At 40.0% G+C, this 22,924-nt stretch overlaps 1 protein-coding gene across 1 annotated transcript in view; it reads right to left on the bottom strand.

The window, feature by feature from the left end:
* Positions 1-1,529: 1,529 nt before the first annotated feature.
* Positions 1,530-22,924, bottom strand: part of cryl1 (crystallin, lambda 1) — a 57,872-nt gene continuing 36,477 nt past the window's right edge. The window contains exons 7-9 of the mRNA XM_049595114.1: positions 14,204-14,312; positions 5,480-5,595; positions 1,530-3,303 (exon numbers count right to left, since the gene is read on the bottom strand). Of these exons, the coding sequence (XP_049451071.1) occupies positions 3,199-3,303; positions 5,480-5,595; positions 14,204-14,312 (330 nt within the window). The 3' untranslated portion in view covers positions 1,530-3,198. The remainder of the gene's footprint in view (positions 3,304-5,479; positions 5,596-14,203; positions 14,313-22,924) is intronic.

Below are 22,924 nucleotides of genomic sequence, written 5' to 3'. Positions count from 1 at the left end.
GAACACCTCAAACTGGAAGTGCCCAGTAGGCATCCTAAAGAAATGCCCGAATCATCTCCACTGGCCCCTTTAGACACAAAGGAGCAATGGCTTTACTCTGAGCGTCTGGTGGCCAGGCCTTGGCCCATCAGGCTTAGTCGGGCTCAGCTAGAATAATCAACATTGAGCCGTCGCCCTGTGGGCCCACCACCTGCAGAATCAGGTGGTTGTGTGGCAGACGGCATGCAGGGGTGAGTCTGATGCTTAGCGTCGCAGACTGGCTCCGGGGATACATTACATTTGCACATTATTATGCAGCTGATACGCTGAAACTTTGTTTTAACAATGCTGTGGTTAACATGTTGTTAGGTTTATAGCTAGGAAAAGATCATGTTTGGCCTAAAATACCAGGTTTTGGTGGCACAATCCCCAGTGCAACAAAAAGCAGTATCTCCCTGTCCCACTATCCCTGGTGTAAAAACAGTGACAGGTATCTAAAAAACACCCTCGTGTGGGCTTTCAAATCACAACTGGTTTTGTTGTTTGTTGGTCTCGAACAGTCGTCTGCAGCTTGGCAGGTGTCTGACCTACGTACAAAAACATCCACTATCCCCCCCTCGTCCCTCCACCTCCTGATAACAAAGTTACCTTATACACTATATCACTTGAGAAACATTGATATGATACCTATGAAACATACAAATGCAATGTATTCATGTCTTGTAGAGAAATAGGGTGGCAACATTTTTCTTCTAGTTCCCATCAGGCTCCCATTCATTGTCTATGGAGCAGCTCCAGACTTTATACTTGATGACAACACAAGTCTGAGACTTACTTCTCTGGTTTCTGGCTCTGAGAGAGTGAAGCTTATATTCACACATAGTGACTGAACTTTCCTCGGCCACTGAAATAACATATTTGAATATTACTTTAGATGTTGTTTCCCTTTAAAAGGAGGTTTTTCCCTGCCGCTTTTGCTAATGTGCATGCTCATAATAGATAGTGTTGGGTCTCTGACTATATGCACATACTAGACCCTCTTTATAACATCTTATATTTTCATATATTACTTTTTCCTGACATTATATTTAGTATGTAAACTCATATATATATATATATATAGAGAGAGAGAGAGAGAGAGAGAGAGAGAGAGAGGGAGACAGTATATAACCTCTACTGTATAAACATGTTTATATTTTTGTTTTTGTAGTAGCAGTGCACATCTCATAAATGTAAACCACGCAGTATGATCATGTGATGGTCACTTTGGTCACTGTGAAATGAAATCTCTAACATGACCAGAGCAGGAAAGTCACAGCGAGTGTATGTAGCACTCGTGACATGTTTCCATTCTTTGTTTCCCGTGATTCAGGACCTTATCAGTAACCAGTTAATGCTCCGCACATCATCCATTTGTTTTGCTGGAGGGAACAGACACCACTGCAGCATTCAGCCTAACTTATTTAATATTTGATATGACAGTTTTATTTTCCATCATGAATAGGTTTAAACACGTTGTATTGGATGAACAGAAAAAAATTACATAGACGTAAGATTCCATAGTTTTATTATTCAAACATAATACATTTTTTTCACTTAATTAATTCACACAGGAATCCAGTATGTGTTGTGTAACACCTGATGAGATGATTTCCTTTAATCCAATCCCTTTATTTCAAAAATATTGATCTTGAGATCAAGTCGTAGACAAAAAGATAAAATATAATGTCCATAAAGAGGCACCTTGAGACCACAAATTTTCATTTTCATTCGTTTAATCATTCTTAATATTTAAAGGTTCTGTAGGAGACATTCAAAGCATTAATACAGCAGTAGATAACAGTTTGTTATGTGAAGATATAGTGGAGTAATGGCGTCCTGACCAAATGGTGAAGTCACGCTCCTTCTGTGTGTGTCGTGATCTGAGCTTCTCTGTCTGTTGTTGTGGTGGACTCTACAGGGGTCAGCAACCTTGGGTACGTGTGCCACCGCTGGCACGCTGTGGCTTAACGAGCAGCACACTAGCAATAAGTTTGTTGTAGAGTTAGTAGAGTTTGTTGAAATGTTCAGCTGGGGTTTTCCCACACATTGGGATTTATATCGCCTACTTTTTCGTTATCATTGTACATGTACTTTGGGGACAGATGGAGCAGCAGAACGCTGGGGGCAGTGAAGGTGTAACTTAGCCGTTCATTGTGCTGGGTCTGAAAGTTTCCTTTCACTCAACGCAGCAGCCGTTCCTCTCATCCATTAATCTAATCTGATCAGATCGGATCAACTGAGCTATAGACCCTTTTACTGTTAGTAAACAGTTTGGCATTTTTTGGTGGGCGGGGCTTAGCTGGAGGCAAAACAATTCTCAACATACATTAGCCAGCGCTAGCTAGTGAGTTGTTTTGGCTTATTTAAGACAGTGGAGGAAGATGATGTGAGTGGTGTGGGAATGTACCGTTCGGGCCTTTAGTCTCATTGTATTTAACTATAGCTGTCTTTGTTTTTGTTGATGGGCAGTGCCTGCTGGAATGCGATAAAATCTGAATTTTGAGTCATGACTCCTTCTATTCTGGCTCCCAATAAAACAACAAGACCGCATTTTATGACTCCTACGTAGCCTACAGCCCTCCTGATGTCATTATGACATCAGCCCTAAAAGGGTCTATTTTCTACTCCCTAACTCAAACTCTACAAACTGCTGGCAAGGAATAGAATAAACTCATGAGAGGGGACACACACGCAGGGAAAGTTTGCAGCTTTAGCATCGCACTTGATGAGAGTATGGATGTGAATCATGTACCATGTTTGGTGGTCATATTAAAAAGGTTTTGCCGACCCTGTGGCAGATGGTCCAGTGGCACTTACATGTTAAGGCATGTGAGTCCCTGAGTGTGAATCCCTCTGGCTAGCTAACCACCACTCGCCACCACTCTACTGTTGATAATACCTTCCTGATCCATTGAGGCCGACCTTTGTTGTTGCGGAAACATAGCGCCCACCCTCTGGTTCCCCCCGGTTAACACCATTAGCTCTGTCAGCACTTTTGCAGTTATTAGTGCTGTTCGCCACCTCCATGTTGACAACCGCGTGCAGACAACTCCAGCCTGGACTGTGACTCATAGATATGCTCTCAATGTATACAGCTGCTCCATCTACCAAATTTCATAGATTATTTTTTCAATCATAATCAGACGTTTTCTTGACTTTGGGCCCTGCATGCTGATCTTAGTGCTCCTTCTTCAGCTTGGCCAGACCCATGAGGAGCTGGTCCCTCCTCTCCATCCTGGCAGACAGATGCTGCGGGTTGCTGGGAATCAGCTCACACATCTCCTGCAGACAGCAGGAAAGGAAACGTGAGAAAAAAGCAAAGAATAGATGCCTTTCAGATGATGTGAAAGTCCTCTGACTGCCATGTTGGAGTTCCTCAGGAACTCCAAAAACAATGGATGAGAATATAGATGATTGTATTTCCAAAAGTATGCAATAGTTTGGTTTTAACTGGAAACAGATTCTTTCAGCACATGTTGTGTTTGGGTACTATTAGTTTCTTAGCTAACCTCCACTTCCCTGCTGTGAACACATCTGATTTACACACTGGATAATGTGTGCTAGCTCGAACACAGGAAGTGCATGGATGTAAGGTCTGATTCCCACAATATCTCTGTATTGGTCATGTGTTCTAGCAAACACAGTTGGCCATGCTTGTGTAAAGCTTGTCATCGGACTCTGACTGGTTGGTTGGGATGCCTTCACAGTATGGAAAAGGCATATAGTGTGAACCTTGGTATGTTTTGCCCTCTTGGTGAAGCTCATTGTTAGCAGATAAAAAGAAGAGGCTGGTAACCCCATGTGTCACAAATGTGGTCTGTCTCAAGAGTAGAGTAAAGAAACTGTTTCCAAACTGGGAGAAAAGGAAGGACATTTCCTCAAACCTAGGTAGAATTAAAAAATAGGTGAAACTTGTATGGCATGACCATTAGACTCAATATTCAAGTTTTTTGCTGTTATCTGGCCTGACTCTCTTTTCAGTTAGCAGTTGAGCTTTGGCACTGAGGCTTGAGCTAAAGGCAGGAGTGCATGTGGATGCACAGTACATTATGTTGCAGCAGTGTTTGAGAAACATACTGGAAGATTTCACACTATTTTTTCCTGGGTTGCTGCTGGGATTTGTTCTCAATCCAAGCTAACTATAGCTCCTGTCCTCTATGAAAGAACAAGCGACAAACTTCGAAGTTACACCTTTTAAAGCTATAAAGAAGTGAATGAGTGATACACATATCATTGGTTTTCGGCCAGCCCAGTTGTCAGTATAAATGTTGGCAGGTTTCTGCAAACCCTGAGTATTTTACATCAATGTACTATGTCACTATGTAGTGGATATGTTGGAACTTTACGTCTCAAAATCTCTGTGGTTAATGTGTGGTTATGTTTAGACACAAAACCACTTGGTTATGGTTAGAAAAGGAGGATGTTTTGGGTTAAAATGTCCAGTTTTGGGGGCACTATTCTGTCTGGAAACACAACGGTGTCTCTGTAAAAAAACAATCACTTTTTGTGGCATTGTCCTCAGTGGAAACATTGCAATGACTCGCCAAAAAACAAGCAGTTTTGTTGTTTGTTGGTCTGCAGCTTAGTGGGTGTCTGAAATCAGGTGTCATACCATCCACCATCCCCTACACCTCCCAATGACAAAGTCAGCTTCTTACGTCACTTAAGTAACATTGCTAGGATGCCGGTGAAACTTAAATATGTAACATTCGTGGTTCATGTGGCTGGTTTTTTTTGTGCTTCCATGTATCTCTACCGTTGTACCATTAGCTTAGAAAATTTAGCTCCTGGTTGTGATTCTGTATATATTCTGGCAATATTGTAAGTGAATGTTTTAGAATATGACTTTCTTAAGACTCCAAACTTGTGTACCACCTATAAATATTTCCTAGGAGAGGCAGAAAGCACCAGAAAACAAGGTATCTGTTAAACTATTTATTGCACCAGCTTAGGGTTTCCTCACACAGTGACCTTGTGTGGCTAACGTTTTAACAGCCTCTGATAGCATGTGACTTAGTAATGCCTACTTAGGAGAGAGCAATTTGATGGCGGAGTGACAAAGAACTCCTGATTTTCAGTCATGCAGAACTAAAGTGACCATTGAGAAAACATTATATTCATTCAACCTAATCAACGGGAAAACAATCATAATACCAGGCAACAATATCTATTTATTTTTTTAAGATATTTTTTGGTGCATTTTTGCCTTTAATTGATAGGACAGTCAAGCATGAAAGGGGGAGAGAGAGAGAGAGAGGGAGGGAGTGACATGCAGCAAAGGGCCACAGGCTGGAGTCGAACCTGGCCCGCTGCAGCAACAGCCTTGTACGTGGGGCACCTGCTCTATCCACTCAGCCACCAACACCCCAACAATATCTCTTTTGATTAAAATGAATAGTTACATTTTGAGCATGAGTTTCAATTAATGCATTGTCTCATTTACTGCCGTCATACTTACATTTACGATTCTCTTGGCTGCCTCACTGCTGGCTGCTGAGAAGTTTGGTACAGGCCCGAAAGAGTTCAGGACCCTCGTTATGCCCTCTCCATACCGTTTCATATAGTCCTCCAAACCTGAGGGAGGACAGTTGGTCAGATGGGGACAACATGGGCAAAATAACACAAATCTCCATTTAAGTGTTTTGTCTTCTTTGGCCAATCCCACATGGGATTACAAGACACTGTTATTTTATAATAATGGTCTTACATGTACAAAACAAAACACATAAATTGAAAAGAAAAGAAACAAACACAAACAATTAGAAACAAAACAAACCAGAATGACTGCCTTGCGGTTGTGTACCTCAGTGAACCAGTCAAGTTGCAGTTACAGTTTACATCCATCTCTATCCAGACTTTAATACAGCCACGGCAGTTCACAATACAATCAGCACAGTTTTAACATGAACAACAAAATTTGTGTCACCAAATGTAGTATGTCTCCCCTCTTGTTGATGAGTTAAGATGTTTTGAAAGTGTTTTTGGAGAACATTATGATGTCACAGTGAAGCTGATCTTTCACTATTTGGATATAAACTGCCATGTAATGCCTTATTTCTTTCTATTACACATTCATGTAAAAAAAATTTCATAATTAGCACATGAATTTTTACGTTATGGCCAAAAACATGTTTTGTAAGATCACAGAGACCTTTGACAACTAAAGTATGACGAGTTCATGTGGAAGTTTGTGCCAAATTTGAGGAAAATCCCTCATGGCCTTTTTGAGATATCGCGTTCATGTGAGTGAGACAAGAAGTCAGTCAAGGTCACAGCGATCTTGTCCACTGACCACCAAAATTTAATTTAATTTAAGAATTTAATTCTAAGTACATGTTTGTGCCAAATTTGAGTAGAAACCTTGAAGATGTTCTTGAGATATCACACTCCCGAGAATGAGACAAACATGATGTCACAGTGACCTTGACCTCTGACCACCAAAATCTAATCAGTTAATGTGAGTCCAAATGGATGTTTATCTGTTTTTTATCTTACTTAACAAAGCATCACAGTTCACAATAAACAGAGAAGATATTTTTATTTATCTGTTTATAACTGACATCATACAACTGTGAAATGTCTTTTGTAGAAAGTAGAAAACGAATTGAAACTTGTTTTCTATATCGTTAAGACAACACATTGGACAGATCAGCTTTTCTCCTACTAGATTAACAAACCCTCCAGTTTCAACAGTCAAAGGTAAAATACCAGATATCACTTGAGCATATAGAGATCTTTGCTTTTTAGACACATTATATACAACATAATTCTCCGCACCATATTATTTTTTTATCAACGTAAAAGTACACAGTTCAGTCAGGAACCCTTTAGTTAAAGAAAATCTAATTTCCATTTGCAGTATTATATTTGGCAGTATGGCTCTGTTCTGGGGCCTCTCTGCCCTTCATCAAGCCTACACAGAAAGCCTCCTCCACACACCTACGTGGGAACTCTAAGGCAGAGAGAGCCATGTGCAAATGAGGAAAGCCTTGAGGCAGAGAGAGCAAACCTCCCTGCCCTCCCATGCACCTACATGGAAAGCCTGAGGCCTGAGGGAAAGCAGCAGCAAAGCCCCCTAGGAAGGGAACAGAATCAGCATCCAAACAGAAATGACACTGATAAGCCAGACACAACATAAAAAGGAGGAGCTGAGGTGGAGGCAGGTTGCAAAGCAGCTTGCAGAGGAAGCAGCAATAGTAGGCAGGCCAAAGCAGTTTAAATAGGGCGCCCTGAATGAGATTCACCAATTGGTTGCATAGAAAGCAATCGTGTGATCTATCAGCTGACTCCCTTCTATCATTCAGCTGCTCCACTGGGCTGTTTGAGATCAGCTGATGTAGCTGGGATGTGAGCTGAGCTTGACACCTTGTCCTGCCTGAACTAACGCTATGCTCAATTTGTGGTCTAGTCCACATACTTTAAAGTAAAGATTCTGCTCCACTCTAGAAAAACATTGTCATGGTGCTCAGGGCAAAAAAAGGTGTCCTGACCTTTTGCAAATTTCCTGCAGGTGAAGTGGCAAACACACTGTAGGAGTTATGAAAGTACATACTTTTAATATTATGTAAGCACAAGCTTCTTCAAAGCTATTAATGACATTTAGACTTGACTTAAGTTGTTTTCTTGCAATTGAAGGCTGGAACATGCTTCTCTGGGCTGCATGTAAGTGACATGACATGAATTTAGATATTACATACGTTTTTTCCCCTGTGTTGAACCCACCTTCAGACATAAACTTGTTAAACTACTGACACACTGGTCTGTGCAACACACAGGATACCATCCTCCTCTGTGTACATCTAGAACTACTATATTCTGTAGTTGCCTCACACTGAATTGGAAACGTGATAATGCAGCTACAGCAGCAACATTTCTAAAAGATGTGATCACATTTTTGTCTCTCAAAGCCTTCATACCATGCATCTTATGTATCTGTCCCATTTTTTTAAGTTGTATGTATCCATGGCCCATTTGTGAGGTTTTTTGTCCAGTGAACAAAAGATAAACGGTAACTGCATATCAGCTCCAAGATACAGCACTATATTGCACAAGTGTCATTGGTGACTGTCACATAAAAAGTTTTTTATTTTTCTAGTATTTTCTGTAGTTTATACATCCTGCATCATATTATTTTTAGATCAGCTTCAGTCACTCTGAAGTGGGAACTCCTCCTTGCTGATAGCACATGTTGAATTCTTCTTAAATAACTGTCAGGGTCTTTGAAGCTTTTTCTGGTCTTAGTTTAAGTTTCCATGTGACTCCTCCTGGGTGTTACTCTCTCATTACACATCATTATTGATTAATCTTTAATGATTTATTTGTGATGTAGGAAACAGGCACTTTGGCTGATGAATGATTCATGTGCTGCCCAAATAAACTGTCAAAGATTAATAAATGAGGGTTCTGGTTTTCCTCTGAACTCAATGAGCTACTTGTTGCATCCACTCAGATGCAAATAGTTGTAGAAAAATGACAACACACAGCCAATTATCTCTGAGGCAACACCTATCCCTGTAACAACAGCGACGAGACAAAACATACCATAAAGATGGTCAGTGGAATAGTTGGTTGACATTCCTGTGATAAGAAACACAGCAGGTGAGGACTAGGTCGAAGGGCATAGCTTTTGTTTCAACATAAGGGGGGGCACACATATGAAACAGAGGGATAGGGGTCCACCACCAGAAAGTTATGAGCATCAAACACTTATTTTCCTGCATCATGCATCTAAAAATTGCATCTAAAAATTGAGGGGGACGTGTCAAAGTCAAAGTCAAAATTTATTTATATAGCACATTTAAAAACAACCTCGGTTGACTTAAGTGCTGTACAGTTCATCCAAAGAATGAATGAATAGCAAAAACCACAAAAATTATCAATAAGATCAACAATAGGTTTAGACAATAAAACATCAACACTAGAGTACAGGTAAAATACAAATAAAAGCTGTAAAAGACATGTCCGTCTCAACTAGAGGTGAAAGCAAGCGAAAAGGTAGGTTTTTAAAAGAGATTTAAAGTGTTCCAAAGTTCGGGCTGCCCTTATATGCAATGGTCCCATGCGTCGTTCCGAAATCTATGCCAATGACTAATGCTTTGAAATACATATTTTTTTTACTGTATTGTTTGACTGCAAGGGTTGATTATTGGTGCCTTCACAAAATATCTACATGATGTGGTTTTTGATTAAGAATCATCAATATGTGGATATAATGACTAAGTGATTAAAGGCAAATAATAGAACAGCTTAAACAGTCTGGTGAGTTCAGAAAATTACATAATTTTACTGTAATGCAGCCTTTAAAACCAGGAAATAACAACACTTTGTGCATGTGAACGCAGAGTACTAAAAGAAGGCGATTAATAGTACACCTGTTAATACCACACAGTAAAATTTCTGCATTCAAATTTTTACTTTAACTAAAAACCGCAAGAGAGGCATTATTATTTATTACGTTGTATAAATGTATTTAACATTTGTTCAAGGTGGAGCTTTCCATTGTAATAACATGCCGGATAGTTTTAAGGCATATTATACAGGATTTTCCTAATAAAATAATATATGGACCCACAGGGAAGTAATTTCTCTCAGGGCTTATTTATGCTCAATGTTAGACATGTCTGTGTGTACTCTGGGTCCCCTTTTAATATATGCATGATTTCTTATAGCTTACGGATACGGATGAAACTCAGCAGTGCCACTGGGGATCGTGGTGGCAGAGTAGTACAAGCAAGATACAACCATAGGAGAAGACAAAGACATTTAAAAAATGGTGGAACGCAAAGAAATCGGTAATATGGTGAAAAGAATTGTTCGTCCACTTGTCAACATGTATTTAATGGCCTTAAAGACCACCACCGTTTACAACATTGCCTCCGTTAATAGGTACATTTTTAAATCTTCTCCATCGTCACCTCATTTGTTGTTGTTGTCATCTATCAGATATTTCTATACCAATTTAAAAGAAGCATTAGGACAGTGATGTTTACGTTTCTTGACCTATGACCTATGACCACCAAAATCCTATCAGTTCATCATTGAGTAAATGTTTGTAAGTATGTATGAGTAAATGTTTGTAAGTATCTACGTAAATGTTTGTGCCAAATTTGAAGAAATTCCTTCAAGGTGTTCTTAAGATATCACATTTATGAGAATGAGACTGATGCAAGGTCATGGTGACCTTGACCTTTGACCACCAAAATCTAATCTATTCATCCTTTAGTCTAAGAGAATTTTATGCCAAATTTAAAGAGATATTCCCTCAAGGCATTCTTGCGATATTGCATTCACAGGAATGAGACATACAGACGTACAGAAAACATAATGCCTCTGGCTGTGGCTATAACCAGCATGGAGGTATAATAAAACCAGTTAATTAATATCTCAAGGCAAGTGAATCGAATGCAACTGGACAGGCTTCATCAGTTCATGCTTGTCTGACTAGGCTGGAACTAGTCTGACAAACTGGTGTGGACACAACCCAGGCATTTAACCTCTGAGGAGGTCTTCACAAGGCCAATGATGTCACTGGTTCGTTAGTGCTCCAATGGTGTGTCAATGACGGTCGTTGAAACTCCCGCTGCAACGGTAGTCGTTGGAATCGTTAGAGTAGACTCTAACGACTAGTCAGACAAGCATGAATTGATGAAGCCTCTTGGATAAGAGGTGAAACGTCTTCTAAGACAAAACTACGTCCAGTTACATTCGATTCAATTGCCTTGAGATAACTATGACCTGGATAAATGAAAATATCCACAGGCAGTTAATTAATAATAATTTAATTTTAGGCCCTGGTAGTATGTTTGCTCCATCGTTACCTCACAGAAAAGAGGGGTCCTGGTTGGAACCCCAGGGTGGGGGAGCCCTTTTGTACGGAGTCTGCATGTTCTCCCCGTGTCAGCGTGGGTTTCCTCCAGGTGCTCCTGCTTCCTCCCACAGTCCAAAGACATGCAGGTTAATTGGTAACTCTAAATTGTCCGTAGGTGTGAATGTGAGCGTGAATGGTTGTCTGTCTCTATGTGTCAGCCCTGTGATAATCTGGCAACGTGTCCAGGGTGTACACCTCTCACCCAATGTCAGTGTGAGGCTCCACCCCCCCGCGACCCCCAACAGGATAACTGGTTACGGAAATGAATGAATGAATGAATATGTTTTGTAAATGTGTTTTTTTGTAAATGTATTCCTGTGGTGTATTTTTTTCCCCATATATTTTTTATTTATAAGTTTAAGGGTATTTACAGAAAATCATATTCAGAAAATTTTATAACCCTTCCCCACCCCCCCAACCCCTCATATATCAACAAGAAGGGTACAATTATCAAAACAAACAATTAAAATAAATAAATAAATACACATCTACACAAACGTCTGCGTAAGTCAAATTTCATTTACAAAGTTTTTCAAAAATTTTCAAAGTTCATCGTCTCAGAAAGAATTCAGTCCGCCTCATTCTTTGTGCACGAAAGCAAGAAAGTCACCCCATACCTCATCAAAGGCTTTTTGGTTCTTCTTCAAATTGTACATTATTTTTTCCGGTGGAATATAAGATGAAAGCTCATTCAGTCACATATTAGAGCATGGAGATGCAACACTTTTCCATTTTAATGCAATACACTTAATTGCAGCTATCAAGGCCATTTTAACAAATCTAATATTATATTCAAAACCCAAAGGTAATATGGATTCATCTCCCAGTAATACTAATCTTGTATTTAAAGCAAACTCAAAACCAATCACTTTTTCAATGGTATTTTTTTTTTTTTTACAGTTTTCCAAAACTCGTTCAAATGGGAGCATGACCAAAACATATGGACAAGAGACCCAATCTCTATTTTGCATCTAGGGCACAGAGCCGAGAGATCGGGATTCATTTTATTTAGATACTGTGGTGTGTAATTTTGTTCTCACATGATCTGCTGGGCGACCACCATTGGTTGTAGAGGTGTGTCTCCTTATCTTGTTCATGTCTGATGAAGGGCTGGTGCCCGAAACGTCACATGTGGTGATGTGATTAAAATTTCCAAAAGGAGCAATTTCTGGGGAGTGGACCTGCTTTTGTAGTTTTATATTCTGTAAGTAGACTCTGAATGCAGTAAATGAAGTAGCATGTTTTCCTTTGAAGTCAAGGTACACAGTAAGTAAGAAGAATACAGCTGAGTTGCATATTGCTTTTTGGCAGCAATACGACAGGCTAAGCAATCAGCCCGGTCCGAACAGGCCTGTTTTGAACAGGCACTAGACTAGTTCCTTTAAGGATAATGCCGTCCTGTGCAGGTACATGGTTTTACAAAAGCCGAGTCATTCAGGCTTAGCAGAGACAGACATAGATGGAGAGCCTGAGTGCTCTAGTATCTGATTGGACTGATTTAAGGACGGGAAGTAACAACAGGAGTAGGTCTGAGCGATCTTTTGTGAACATGATCATTCTACTGTTTCCTGAACAGAAAAAAAAACCTCAGTAGAAAGCTTTAGGACTGTATCTACAGATAGAGCTGGCACCTGGTTTGAAGGCTGTGATGTTGGCTCTGTGAGTTTTGGATTACTGGTGTGAGGGAGTGCATTCATCGGGTCCCATCAAAAGACTGCTTTGTTCTGCCAAAGCGTCCCTTTTTTTGTGTGTGTGTACACAGTCAGGGTTTCTCTCTGGGTTTCACACTCACCTTAGATAATTTCCATCTCCCTGATGGTTGACCCTCAGTCTCTGTGAGTCACAGTACAGTACAGTACATGTATGTTGAGCTCAGACATGTGAGCTGTGTCAATGTTGACTCCCACATGTTCTATATAACCAAGGACGTGGCATTCTTACTAAAAGCTCTTCATAAAATTACTGTCACCTAAAAATTTTAGTGGTAATAACTTTGGTATGTTTTTAGTATGTAGTTCCTGCAGTGTAAATCACATCTGTCATAGTTTAAAGGTTCATCTTGAGGGCTGGAACAGAAGCTGAACAGTTGTAATCATGTTAAATTACCAGTGATTGTACTTTATACAACTGATAGTTTCCTCAGTCATTTCAAGTATTTATCCTCTCATTCTTTTTGTATAACATGAGAAATACTGTGTGTAAATCACCAAAAAAAGACAGTAAACGTATACTTAAAACTTTGATGGGATCCCCACTGAATTAAATATTGACTACCGCTTAAGCCCCGTTTCCATTAAACACTTTTGGTATGGTACCTTTGGAACCAAAAGTAACCCTTCAGACATGGTACATAGACCCTAGTGTTTCCAACACACACAGTACTCCTAAATGTGGGTGGGGTTGTTGTCACTCACTGCTCTGTCCAGCACTCACTGTATTTCCTCATCAGCGGTGACACAGATGGAAGTCTGCACCTCATTTATTGTCCACAGAACGAGGCTGCACACCGATATTTTCAGAACAAAATAAAACAGGCTGCAGTGAGAGTCTCTCTCCATGGGATATGTAAAAATAGCAGGTTTGTGCATTTAGTCCTTCTCAGGCAAGCTCAGGGGTTTAGTGTTGCTGCCCACAGGAACAACGCTCAGCTATGCTTTTGTTCTTCGAATGAGGATTGGGATATATGCTGTCCCGGTGTTAATTAATAAATATAAATGCTTAAAGATCCACTCATTATTTAAAGTGTATGTCATATAAAAACTAAAGTAATGGTCAAACTCATCAGTGAAATTTAAGGTGTGTTGATGGATTCATGTCATCAACTAATACATTGAGTAACATTACAAGTTAACATTCCACCTTTAAAGTTGCCGGCAGTCGGCCCAGTGAATGAAGTTATTTTTTTTCTCAGATTCAAGCTGCTGTGAGAGGCAGCAAAATGTCCTTTCATTTTATAGTTACAGTTTACTAATAAAACTCTCCACGGTATGAACAGTGTTTACATTAGCCTAAAAACCAGCAACAACTCAGCCCTGAGCAGAGTGACCGTCCTCTACTGTCCAATCAGACTGCAGTGTTCACAGGTTCACAGAATAATCAGCTTGATCTGTAATTGATCTCATTCGTATTGGTCAAAAACCTGATCAACTGCAATAAAACCTATTACTACATTTACCCCGTTTACCATGCTTATCTTCCTTTTGCTTCATCTTTCTGTTTCTCGAATTTTTGCTCAAAACAAAAGCTTAAAATTTTGTTTTTTTGGGTGATGACCTGTTGTTCATGTGAGCAAAAAGTCCAAAGAAGGAACATTACCTGCAGGTGCATTGAGGTGCATTGTTTCCATGGGACCTATGAAGGCATAACGCATTCCTAGCCCCTCTGACATCACCAGGTCAATGTCCTTGACAGTGATAACACCATCCTGATTTAGAAAGAGAGACAAAAAAATAACAACAATTTATTCATATTAATGGGAAACACTACATGTTAAAACCTTTTTTTTTTTTTTACATGCACTTGTCAATTTTAAAATTTTGGGCTATTTTTCCTCAACAGTATGTCTTCTTTCCATTTAGTGGAGAGAAAACGTTCAAAATACACATGTAGGTGTTTATTTTACTTCAGGGTTCTGTTCTGAATATTTATGCAAAAAGCTCATGTTTAATTAGGTAATTCATCATTTGAAAAAAAAATTACCCTATTTACCTGTAGTGTCTTTTTGTGGTCTAAAATGTTTTAAATCTTACATGATATATCTTTAAAGACTTTGTTTTTTGAATCAGCACTTACATACACCAGCCTTTCTAGTTTTACCATGCCTCTGCATTGGTAACAGCCATGGCCAGAGGCATTATGTTTTTGGGTTGTCCATTTTTCAGTACATTCCATTCTCAAGAATGCAACATCTCAAGACCACCTTGAGGAAATTTCTTCAAATTTGGCACAAATGTTCACCTGGAATCAACGGTGAACTATTCAGTTTTTGGTGGTCAAAGTTACTGTGACATTGTCTGTCTTCATTCATGTAACACAATATCTCAAGAACACTTTTGGGGAATTTTCTCAGATCTAGCACAAATGTTTACTCTGACCCAACGATGAACTGATTAGATTTTGGTGGTCAAAGGTCAATATCTCAAGCACACCGAGACGGAATCTCGTCAAATTTAGGACAAATGTCCCCTTCGAGTCACAAATGAACTGACCAGAATTTGATGGTGAAACATTAACGTCAGTGTGACTCTGTGTCCATCTCATTCTCATGAATGCGATATCTCAAGAAGGCCTTCATGGAGTATCCTCAACTTTGGCACAAAAGTCCACATGGACTTAACAATGCACTGATTAGAATTTGGTGGTTGTGGGTCAAAGGTCAAGGTCACTGTGATTTAATACAAGATACTTTTGGCCATAACTCAAGAATTCTTATGCGAATTATAACAAAATTTTACACCAATGTCTAATATAATAAAATGAAGGAGTCCAAAGGTCAAAGGTCAACTTCACTTTGACATCATAATGTTCTGCAAAAACACTTTCCTGGCCATAATTTAACATCATAACATATCTGACCAAACGTCATAAAAGATTTGGTCAGATACTGATTTGGTAACTCTAATCTTGGGTGCCCAGCTTGAAACTGTGCTGATTGTATAGATCGTTTTTGCTGTCGGGGAAAGATGTGTGTGAAGCATTCATGTCTTCACAGACATGGTGCAACTTGACTGGTTCACAGAGGCATACAATCACAAGGCAGTAATTCCAGTTCCTATTTATTGTCTGGAGGTTCTGACAGAGGGATTTGTTCATATATCATTCATAGCCTGATTTATATGACATTTTATTCCTGAAAACACGATGAAAATGTTTTTTTCATGACTTTTGACAGTATTTTATGATTTTTGGAGTGATAAAAAGGGATATCCAAAACCACCAACTCTAATGTGTCAACAAGAATTTTGAACCTGGCTTTATCCAATGTTTGGGTTTCTGTTCTGGAAATGCATGCAAATTAGTACTTAATTATTATTAGTAGATCAGGAGCCAGAGCCTTCAGCTATCAGGCTCCTCTCCTGTGGAATCATCTTCCTGTTACGGTCCGGGAGGCAGACACCGTCTCCACATTTAAGACTAGTCTTAAGACTTTCCTCTTTGATAAAGCTTATAGTTAGGGCTGGCTCAGGCTTGCCCTGTACCAGCCCCTAGTTAGGCTGACTTAGGCCTAGTCTGCCGGAGGACGCCCCTATAATACACCGGGCACCTTCTCTCCTTCTCTCTCTCTCTCTCTCTCTCTGTCGTATCCTATTACTACATCTTGCTAACTCGGCCATTCTGGATGTCACTAACTCGGCTTCTTCTCCGAAGCCTTTGTGCTCCACTGTCTCTCAGATTAACTCATATCGCAGCGGTGCCTGGACAGCGTGACGTGTGTGGTTGTGCTGCTGCCGTGGTCCTGCCAGATGCCTCATGCTGCTGCTGCCATCATTAGTCATTAGTCATACTTCTTCTGTTATTATACACATATGACTATTGTCACACATGTATACTGCCAGGTATTAATACATACTTTCAACATATTGTATCACAGTAGCCAGAACTATAACTATAATATTATTACTTTCAACAATGTTGTTGTAAGCTACTGTCATTACCTGCATCTCTCTCTCTCTCTGTCTCTGTCTCATTGTGCCATACGGATTACTGTTAATTTATTCTTCTTATTCATCTATTGCACGTCTGTCCGTCCTGGAAGAGGGATCCCTCCTCAGTTGCTCTTCCTGAGGTTTCTACTGTTTTTTTTCCTCCGTTAAAGGGGTTTTTTGGGGAGTTTTTCCCTATCCGCTGCAAGGGTCATAAGGACAGAGGGATGTCGTATGCTGTAAAGCCCTGTGAGGCAAATTGTGATTTGTGATATTGGGCTTTATAAATAAAATTGATTGATTGATTGATTAACTGCAGCTCAAAATTTAGAACATATTATCCTGGCATTTCAGGTTAGGCAGGTCACAGCTTTTTACCTCCAGGGTTTTGGACGAGCCAAATTCCCTTTGATCCCATCAGACTACTCCCACCATATAAAGTTTCCCTAATCAGCCAATTCTGTGTCCTCAGGATTATGTAGTCAGTACTGGGAGGAGAGAGGCTGAGGATGGAAGGAGGGAGAGACCGAGGGAGTGGTTCAGGTAATCTTTTGGTTAGAGATACCTGTTGGCCGACCACGGGAGGAAATCAAAGCTTGGATACGGAGACAGAGAGTAGGGTGAGCAAGAGGAAAGGGACAGGGTCGTCTTTGTTTGGGTCCTGTGTTCAACAACGGGCCTGTTATCTGAGCAAAGCGAGGCGGTGGGTGGGGTCTTTCTCCACCATAATCACTGGGGGGAACCAGTTGCTTTCTCAGCCACTCTGCTTTCCAACGCTGGCCCTGACTCAAAGACTATTTTCTGTGTGTGTATGTGTGTGTTTAGAGGGGTTATGGAGGGTCCCTGTTATGTAAGAACGATCACAAGGCCTTGATGCTCAATAACAAACCTATAGTCCTATTTTAATCTTTTTTGGACTACTGGTCATACTAGTTTGAGGGTGTAATCAATGGCTTACAAGCTTACAAGCTGTGTTAAGCCCCATTTCCGCCAAACAATTTTGGGACAGTAACCTTTCAGACATCGTACCTAGACCCTAGTGTTTCCACCACAACAGTACTCTTAAATGTGGGCGGAGTTGTTGTCACTCACTGCTCCGTCCAGCACTCACTGTATTTCCTCATTATTGGTGACACAGTTGGAAGTCTGCACCTGGTTTATCGTCCACAGAACGAGGCTGCACACCGACATTTTCAGAACAAAATAGAACAGGCTGCAGTGAGAGTCTCTCTCCATGGGATATTTTAAAAAAGCGGGTTTGTGCATTTAGTCCTTCTCAGGCAAGCTCAGGGGTTTAGTGTTGCTGGAGCCCACAGGAACAGCGTTCCACAACACTTTTTTTTTTCTCAGAGTGAAGATTAGAATATATGCAGTTCACATGACCTGGTCAAAATTAATATATATAAACTCTTGAAGATCCACTCATTACTAAAATTGTATGTCATAAAAACTAAAGTAATGGTCAAAGTTGTCACAGTGAAATTTAAAGTGTGTTGATTGATTCACATCATCAACTCATGCATTGAGTAACATTACAAGTTAAGGTTCCACCTTAAAAGCACCCAGCAGTCGGCCCAGTGAATTGAGTTATTCTTTTCTCCGACTCCAGCTGCTGCGAGGCAAAACATCCTTTGTTTCAAAGTTACAGTTTACTAATAGAACTCTCCACGGTATGAACAGTGGTTACATGAGCCTCAAAACCAGCAACAACTCAGCCCTGAGCAGAGTGACCATCCTCTATTGACCCATCAGACTGCAGTGTTTACAGCTCCACCTTTTAGTACCAGATCTGTGTGCTAGGTACCCCAACAGAGGGGGGACCAAAACTGAGGACGGTACAGAACGGTTTCATTGGTATCATCGACAACTTTTCATAGTGGAAACAGAAAAAAGCGCACTGAACTGTACTGTATTGTAACATTCTGCTCGGTGGAAACAGGGCTTTAGTGAACAGTCACCCAACTGGCAAACATTCAGACTTCTTTTCGAGAATGCACAGGCTTTTTTTTAACCATTTTGTAAAATGCCATGACAGATACCTGAGCAGAATTTTTTAACCAGATCTAGGAAAAAATGACTATTTGTATCTGATAGAGTTGGCAGTTCAGTGAACAGAGATGCCACCAAATGAAGTACTCTCTTGATATCAGTACCACTTAAAGTGACAAGTATTGTAATTTTTGAATGATACCCAGCCCTAGCTCTCACCAAATACTACTTGGTTCCCTTCATTCGTATCCATGAGTCGTTGAAAAGAAACAAATCGTTGTATCGTAGGCAACTGGACATGCTTGAGTTTCTTGAGGACGTTTCGCCTCTCATCTAAGAGCCTTTCTCAGTTCTAACGAACTGGTGTGGAGTACGAGGACCCACCCACACCTGGACCCATCTAACCCTAATGACACACAAGATGTCCGGGTGGGTAAGTGACTCACATGTGACCTTATCGACTCTAAAACTCAGAGCTCACATGTGACCTCAACGACTCTGGGGTTCAAACCCACAAAGAGTTTGAAGCCTGCAATTCTGCACCAGTCCGTGAGAACTGAAGAAGCCTCTTGGATGAGAGGCAAAACGTATTCAAGAAACTCAAGCAAGTCCAGTTACCTACAACATAGCACTTAAGATTATCATGACCTGGATGACTGAGAATCTTCACAGACAATCAGATCGTTCACAAATGTAACATGACTACTTTCCAGTTGGCCTGCTGATGCTGCCGAGTTGTTGCCACAGTGGAACTTATTCTTGCTTCCTAATGTAATGGGTCATTCTGGAAGATCTGTGATGAAGTGACTGACGAGTTGCCGGTCATGAGGTGACAAACACTGGTTACTGCAAATTAAGTCTGAGGAAAAAATGGACATGAAGAGGACAGTCCTAAAAGTTGTGTCTCATTTGGTGGAGCTTGGTCATAAAACTTGGTGATAATGCATTCTCTGTTAATACAGTAGGTTTACTATTTATTTCCTTAGCTCCAGTAAAAACAGCACTATTCTCGTGGTCCACATGGGTCTCTTTGACATGTCATAGCAGGAAAGGCACAGGTGTTACTAATAACATTAACTATGGCTCTGTTCTATTCAAATATCCATGACAATGTTTTAGTGAGTCCAGAAAAACATGACCCTAAAAAAGAAGCAACTGAATGGTATTTAGCCATCTTTAATTTCATTATTTACACATGCTTCTCCTGCTGTCACATGTCAAAAAGTCTTTTTCCATCAAAGGTCAGTGCTGCCAAGACAGTTTGCAGTTGGTCAACGTCACACGTGATTGTGTACCTTTTCTTGTGCTGCTTACTTCCTGCACATTTTATTATGGTGCTGAATACAAAGGATTTCCAAATACAACTTATGTTCAGGAACTTGTTGTTTTAATTGTCAACGATGATTCAAATTAAAACAACGCCTCAGGGTGTGTGATGCAAACTGCGTGACACAAACCATTCTACAGATCACACATCATAAGGTGTGTGTCACAGTAGCCTGCATTGTGACTTTGTGCACGGTGTAACCCTCCATTGTGTGACTATATGGAACAGTAGTGATACGTTATTGAGCCACAATTACACACAGTTGAACACAAAGAACACAAAGGGGTGTGCACTTACTGAAGGGCTTGTCAGCGTCATGTATCGAAGCAACCCAGCAGTTAAAACTTGTTCTAAATCGTATTATTAGTTTTCTGTGGTGGAATTTAACCCAAGTGCATTTACTCAAATATTAGTCAAGTACACATTTGAGGTATTTGTACTTTACTCGAGTACTTCTATTTTATGCAACTTTCTACTTCACTACATCTCAGAGCCAAATATTGTCCTGACAGCTTCAGTTACTTTTAAGGTTAACATTTTTCCGCCCCTTCCTGTCCAGTAAAAACATGCTGGCAGGCAGTCACAAATAAATTAATGTACGGGAAGTCCTGCGATAAAATTATATTAATTCCCATCCCTACTTAACATAAATAAACTATTAAAAAAAACTCTCTTGGATCAGCAGGAAAATGCATCATCACCAAGCAGAAAACAGGGCTGTTCTTCTGACACCATGAATATCAAGAATATGATGCATTGCTGAAGATTTCAGCGGAAAGACACACATAATGACACCATCAGCGTCTGGTTCGGCCCCTATAAACCTTGCTTTCAGTATCCAATTCTATCTACCACCAGGTACAATCTCCTGGTATAATGAAGGCTCGATTTACAGCACAAAGAAAGTACCTCGACCATTGTGCAACCAAACAAGGGGCAGGATAGTGCTTTTGTTTTCCCTGGTACCCACTGGTTGATATCTCCAGTTACGTGCAGGAATGGGTACCAAAACCTGGTATAAGAAAGGCTCCAATACCATAGAATTGATAACCTCTGACATTATTTGTTCATTTACTGGTATTTTTTAACATTCTGGTGTAATTTATTATCACACTACACCTTCTCCATTGCTCTCTGTGTTGGGCTGAGCTCATTCATACACACAGGACACGGTGGAGACAAAGTGATGATAATGCAAAGAGCTGATGACAGTTACTGACTAAAAGTAAGTGCAATAAAACCTTTACCAGTAAAAAGCCAACACTTTAACAATACACCTGTTCAACCAACATAAACATAAACATGTTTGATGAGGTTCAAGTTGGCGCTCCCCTGTGTGCAATGTCGCAGAGCTCTTAGAGTCAAACTTTTGCTACTTCTATTGGTTTCCCTCCCTTATATGAGCCACGACAGGGCTACAGTAAGAGCAAACACTATCTACGACTGAGCGTCTTTCACTATTTATTACCTGTCTATTTCTGACTTGACTATGTGTTTTTTGCACAAGAATACCTCTGTACTCAGACTGCTTTAGTTTGATCTGCAGGTTCTCATCCACTGATGCTGTTTTACACCAGCACAGCGCGCTACTTTGGCTAATAGCTCATTTTTACAACCAAGCTCAAATGAAAGCTGTCTGTATGTAGCCCCACTGTCTAGCTCAGTTTGCAATGTATTTCATAAGTTGATCAATTCTGTTAAACTTGGCTGCTGTCTGGGACAAACCATCCGCTCCTCTCTGTACCAGTGGTACCTATAGGCAGTGACTCACATCAGCAGCAGAAAGAGGAAGACAGATGACAGGGGGAGTGACTGATGGTAACTGATGTCTGGGTTCTTCATTCTTTGTAAAGTTCACTGAGTATTTTGATGTCAGAAATGTGATGAATTGACATTTTAAACTAGTTTCTAGTGAGATCATATTGAGTTTATACTGTGACTAGGCTGTTACCGTTGCTGCTATGGAAACATTTAGTTTAATTTAAAATATTCACTTCTAATCCTGTTCTGAATTTATTCTTTTCTAAAAAAACATATATTTTTATAAAACGCAATTATTTAAATATGAATGAGAACCAATAAGAGTATCGATAAAGAACCGAACCAGCAAGGAGTATTGATGACAGTACTACGCAAATAAAATCCTAACAATACCCATCCCTAGTTAACTAAAACTGTGGAAAACAAAATACGTTGGCCTTACAACCTGTGTTGTTGTTTGTTGCTCAGCTCTGAGCAAAATGGAAAGTGATACGATTGTCTTTGCAGCACCAAAAATAATACCACTTGGAAACGCTTGGTGGAAAAGTTGTCTGTTTCGATTTTCATTTACTCAAGTAAAGGAGCTGAATTTTGCTTCCACCACTGCCTTTACAGAAGCCCATAATATCTAAAACAAATTGACAACCATCATAACGATCTAATACACCTGTTTTATTCAAGAAGTTAATATTTGAAAATGGTGTGTTTACTTAACAGCTTAGTTCCTCAGTACCTCGAATAATAAACCTTAGAGCCACTTAATTCCCTCAGTCTACTTTCTTTAAATTATGCAGTGTCGAGTTTTAGTGTCATAAAAAAAGAAGTGTGTAAAATACTCAAATTCTTTTCATATTTACCAAGATTTCAAGAGGATGTCATTATCAAATTGCTTGTTCTGTGTGACCAATAGTCAAAGACCCAAAGATATTACATTTAAAAAAGAGAAGAGAAGCTGCAAATCCTCACACTGAGGAGGCAGGAAGCAGTCAATGTTTGGCATTTAATTTAACTTATTTTTGGCTTTCTAAGTTCATTGACAGTAACACGAGACCAACAGAAGCATGGGCAGTCATATGGTTTGTGCCTTAACCATTAGGCCATCAGGGCGCCCCACTGTTTGGCATTTATGCTTGAAAAAAGAAAAGAAAAAAAAACCTTTAAGTTGTCAAAATTCCTGTAACTTCAGTCTCCTCTATTGTAGTTCATATCTCTTAGATGAAAGATAGAAGAAACACAAACACAAAGCCAAAGCTGAAAGATGTAGAGGATTAGTGTCTATGGGTGACTGCTTGGTGAAAAGTGACATTAATCAACTTC

The sequence above is a fragment of the Epinephelus fuscoguttatus genome, linkage group LG13 (genome assembly GCF_011397635.1).
Source record: "Epinephelus fuscoguttatus linkage group LG13, E.fuscoguttatus.final_Chr_v1".
Lineage (NCBI taxonomy): Eukaryota > Metazoa > Chordata > Actinopteri > Perciformes > Serranidae > Epinephelus > Epinephelus fuscoguttatus.
Note: the sequence above shows the minus strand (reverse complement) of the source record. Positions and strands in the feature narration are given on the sequence as shown.